The 5,048-nt window shown below is 32.5% G+C and overlaps 1 protein-coding gene across 1 annotated transcript; it reads right to left on the bottom strand.

Annotated features, from left to right (window-relative positions):
* Positions 1-455: 455 nt before the first annotated feature.
* LOC122277166 lies at positions 456-1,719 on the bottom strand. The gene is made up of 2 exons (XM_043087060.1): positions 1,577-1,719; positions 456-1,009 (listed from the first exon to the last, which is right to left on the bottom strand). The coding sequence occupies exons 1-2, from the start codon at positions 1,605-1,607 to the stop codon at positions 657-659; spliced, it is 384 nt and encodes a 127-aa protein (XP_042942994.1). The 5' UTR covers positions 1,608-1,719; the 3' UTR covers positions 456-656.
* Between the last annotated feature and the right edge of the window lie 3,329 nt (positions 1,720-5,048).

The raw sequence follows: 5,048 nt of genomic DNA, 5'->3' as shown, positions 1-5,048 counted from the left end.
TTAAAGGCCGGTCAAAGGCATAATTATTTTCTTTTATCGGCTTCCACGCTGCGTAAAAAGCAGAAAACAAAAGGAAATGCAAGTCCTCACAGGTTCGATTGTGGCGACAACACGCCATTAAAGTTCTTATGCCTTGAGGTACTACGTTCAAGTTCCTTGTTACTGTATTGCAGTACGGTGGTATCATATTCTTGGCGCTAAATCGTAAATATTTTGTCCAAATTCTCCACAGACCACAGTAGTACTGGAGTCTACTTTTCTAGTATTTTCCACAAAACTCGGGAAAGATGAAGTTCCTAATATTTTATTCTGTACTTAAAACTCTTTATTAATTATGTTGTTTTTCAATGATGCTTCAAAACTCCTTTAATTAATATTTAGACTTAATTTGAAGCTTAATTTGCGTAAATTGATGAAGTAAAAACAAGGAGAAAGCATAGAGTCACACAGCTAGCTTACAACAAAGAAAAGAGACCAGAGCATTTTGGAGCAGGATAATACATGATTAGAACAAAGAACTTAACGACAGAAGCTAAGCTCTACATGCATTCATGCAAGATACATGATCAGAAAGAAAAAAGATCTAGCTTCGTCATTTTAAAAAGAGACCAAAGCATTTTGGAGCAGGATAATACATCTGATCAGGATATACATGATTAGACGGCAATTAGTTGACGTTGGGCTTCAATCCTGAGTTCTTCCTTCATCTTCTTAATGAATTCTTCGAACTTTTTGTTCAATTCATCATTTGCTTCCGGTGGTACTTCTTCTTCTTCTTCTTCTCCCCCTTCATCTTGATCTGCAATGAAAGCTTCAATTTCACTCTCTTCATTTTCTGCACCAGAAGACGACCCATCTTCTTGGACTTCTAGTTTTTCAGCTTGATCTGCTAGTTTTTGTTGTTGTTCTTCTCCTCCTTCAGCACCAAGAGCGACATTATCTACCGATCCAATACTTCCGACTTGGACTTCCTCAGCAACTGATGTCTTCGTTGCAATTACATCAGAAGCTGAAAAGTCGCCACCAATATCAGTCACAGATGTTGAAGAGCTGCTAGAAAATAAGCTTTTGGCTAGAATAGCAAGAATTGCATTACAAATGAGAAATATGTATCTCCTTTGGAGGGTATGGGTGAAGAGGGAAAAATGGAATGTGGAGAAGTAGACAACGAAGGAATGGGAAAAGAAGCAAAAGCCTGAGGAGTAGCAAAGAAACAAAGAAAATAATGAGACTGAGATAACAGAGTACTGCAAAGTCCTTTTCAAGAACTTCTTGTACTTCTTGTTGAACTTGTCAACATTCTGCAGGAGCTTCTGGTCCCGATCATTTTGCTCCATCTTTGTTTGTAGTTTGTGTATGAACAAAATTAAGGGAAGCTTGAGAGGAATCCTGCGAGGGTATAGCCTTGAAAGGGGGTGTCTTCGCTTATTTTTTAATGGGTTCTTGAGATGTTATGCTGGGTAACATGAAGTACCTCTTTATTTATAATAGTCCTAAAACATGGAGTACCAAGACTTAATTTACAAAAATGACCATAATAATTGCATAAAAAGGGGGGCATGAATAGGAATTTTACAAACAATCCCAAGTCTGTATCTGTTGCCCATTAGAATGACCGATCTTGAAAGCACCAAATGTTAAAGAAATGGAAGATGCTGCTATAAATTAAGGGCTTTATTTGAAACTTCTAGCTGCCACCATGCAAGCAGCTAGAAGGTCCGCAGCACTGCGTACATAACACGGCAAGAAGATTGTAAAAGAGCAGCTTGATCATCATGTTTACCTACTATATACGTACGCATATATGAAGGTCAAGATCTTTCTGTATTGTGCAAGAACATGCATGGACCCCAGCAATGAATTAATGATCAAGGCCAGACCGGCTGGATCCACCTTCTTAATTAGTGATTGGGAAAGCACCCTTATTTTGTTAAATATTGCTATAATTTTCTTCTATATTCAATAACTTTTCATGACTCTCAATAATTTGCCAATATTGACTGGTATATATATATATATATGACACATTATTTGGATGGATGCGCACGGAGGTACTACTCTATATCCAACATATTATACCAAATCTAAAGCCATTTTAACGAGACTCTGTCCCGCGCCATCACCGTCCGTTTAGCATTACTTGCCAATATTGCATATAGTCAGGGATCTTAATTTGTGTCATTAATCAGTTGCCCCGGCCATTCTACTCCAGCAAACTTGTTTAAAAACTCGAACCACTTATCAAGAGCATTACCCTCAAGTATTACTTTTTGTAAACCCATGCCAGAATATGGTTATTGGGTTGATGGAGATGCTTGAAACCTTGAAGGAAAGAAGTAGTGATCTACTACTTCGAGTAGGTAGAGTTAAGGGTAAGCATGCACTTAGTCAGAGTTCAAATCCGAACTTCGACTCCAACTTATATAGGTTTCCGATCTAACTCCGATTCCGACTTGTTAGAATGGAATCGCATTTGGACTTTCAATTTTGAGCTTCTTTGTTTTATCTTCATATTTAGCCCATTTAAAAAAGAATTTTTGTAAGCTTTTAAATTTCAATTTTCAAAAAAATTAAACACAAACTAAATCATTTACTGCTAAATTACTTATATATTAATATCTAATTTATTTTTATACTAAACTTATACTATAGTGTCTAATTACATGTTATCATACTATAGTATTACATATTATTTTTAGTGTCTAATTATATGTTATTATACTTGAGTAAATTGATATAATGTGTTATTAACTTATTATACCAGACTTATTAGTTAGTTATCTACTAGGGTCTAATTTATTTTTATACAAAACTTATAATTAATATAGTGTCTAATTACATGTTATTATATTTTAGTAAATTAGTATATGTGTTATTAACTTATTATATTAGCCTTGTTTAAATATTAATGTCTAACTTATTTCTATATTTGATTATGTATGGTAGTAATACTATGGTGTTTACATATACTAAAATATCATTAACCTATTCATATTATAGTATAAGTATATATATATTATTTTATAATAATTCGCTCACACTAATATATTATTAAATTTAACTATATAAGTTCTAGTTATTTAATTATATAACTATTCAAATAACTGTTTGTTGTAATGTTTGTTAGAGTGTTGTTTCTTTGTTTTGCTCGTTTTGGGAGTCTGTATGGATTTTTTCCTCCTAAGAATGTTTATTTGAATAAAATTCAGAAGGTGCTGTCCTTCTTTTGTTAAATATATATATATATATATATATATATATATAACCATATTAGTATATATGATAAATATATATATATAGATAAACTTATATTTTTATAACATATATACAATATCGAAATTGGATTTAGAGTTGAAATTAACGAAGTGGAGCATAAAATCGGAGTTTGAAGCCATATTCGATCTGTATTTTCGGAGTTAGATTTTCATATTTTTGCTCGATGCTATATAGAATTCATAAGATATTAAGATGAGTGGAAAAAGCTAAAAATCGCACAAAGTAGCATAGAAGTAGCTGTGACATCGATCGGGAGAGCCGTGTAACCTCCATTACACGTACATTAACGTCGACGAGTGAAAATCCCAAAGGCTAAAATGTTAGATTTCATTGGATGTTCACTAGATATTCGTGAAACCTTCGCTTTTTAACTGTATGGTGCCTTACAAACAAAACTCTTTTCCTTGTCTTGAAACCTGATCTCCATGAACCCAATGATTACCTCCATCTGGTCTACATCTATTCTTAAATACTAGCATGGACTTTCTTGCTAGTTAGCATATATATATATATATATATATATTTGTTAATGGTGTCAAGGATACGTTACCTTAATATTCGGCTTGACATATTGACCTTAATCTTAGGAGCGAGATTCATTTGTACAAAATAATTCTTTCTTTTCATTTTTATTGTAATTAGTCTTTATAACTTTGATTTGTAACTATTCTTATGCACGTACGTTGTAATTGACAATATATAGAAGAAATACTCACCACGATTGAGTGTGGTGATTTTGCTCAAACCTTTACAAATGGCACTTCTCAAGATTTAAATTTCTGAAATATATAACTCATCAACTTTAATTATTTTTCTAGTTCAGAAGAATTGGTTTTGCTCAAAAAGACTTTGCGTGACATGCATGCATGATGTGGTCCAATTAAACACTACAAGAAAAATAGATTTTTGCGTCACTTAAATTCGTCGTAAAAGACAATCGTTTTGTATTTTTTGCGATGAATTTATGTGACGTAAAAAGTCATTTTTTTTGTAGTGAAAATTTTATAAGACAATCATTAGATCATTTAATACATATGAATTTATAAGGACTCGCTTTCCTTACAAGCTAGATTGAAAATGTTTCTATGAATTACTTATGATCACGCCTCTTTTGCCAGCCAGGCATCCCCCAATTTAAGCAACCAGGGGTCGAATCAACTCTATTGATGTCTCCTTAATTCGTCTAATATTCTGATCTCCACCTGTAACCTCCAATTGACAGCCAGACTTGCATTTAACATGAATTCTTAAGTTTGATGCCAGTTTTAAATATGATTCATCAACAATTAAGAGGCCGCTCACAATCTCTTGGCAATCGTGGTAGTCGAGAAGATTGCAATTGGCAACACAAACTGCGCGCAAACGAGCTACACGTGATCAATGATAAGGAAGGATGTGTTCTTTTTCTATTCAAATTTAATGCACACTATCTTATAAACTAACACTCAAGCGAAACGCCAGCAATATATATGTATTCTTATGAGAATTTAATTAATTTTTTTTATTTATAAAAAAACAAATAAATATCTTTGATAATAAGCATTACAAGCATTTATCAATTAAGTCAATTAGCATTTAATTAATTTGTTGGTAGTTGTACAAGTTTTCTCTTTGTTTAAGATCAATATATATATATATTCTTTGAAAAAACATATATATTAAAAATAAAAACTTCGCATTCCCAATGATATGCCACAAGTTACAACATTTCTTTTGTTGGGACTCTAATATAAATCTATATATTAATTAATTAATAGTACTCATGTTTTTCT

This window comes from Carya illinoinensis, chromosome 9, assembly GCF_018687715.1.
Source record: "Carya illinoinensis cultivar Pawnee chromosome 9, C.illinoinensisPawnee_v1, whole genome shotgun sequence".
NCBI lineage: Eukaryota > Viridiplantae > Streptophyta > Magnoliopsida > Fagales > Juglandaceae > Carya > Carya illinoinensis.
This window is presented reverse-complemented; position numbering and strand designations above follow the sequence as displayed.

What these genes read in the sequence shown, in the direction of transcription:
- LOC122277166 (XM_043087060.1), bottom strand. Translation starts at nt 1,607, where the DNA reads ATGGGCAACAGATACAGACTTGGGATTGTTT. An exon ending in ATACAGACTTGGGATTGTTT is followed by an intron (nt 1,010 to 1,576) that starts GTAAAATTCCTA and finishes GCGACTTTTCAG; the next exon opens with CTTCTGATGTAATTGCAACG.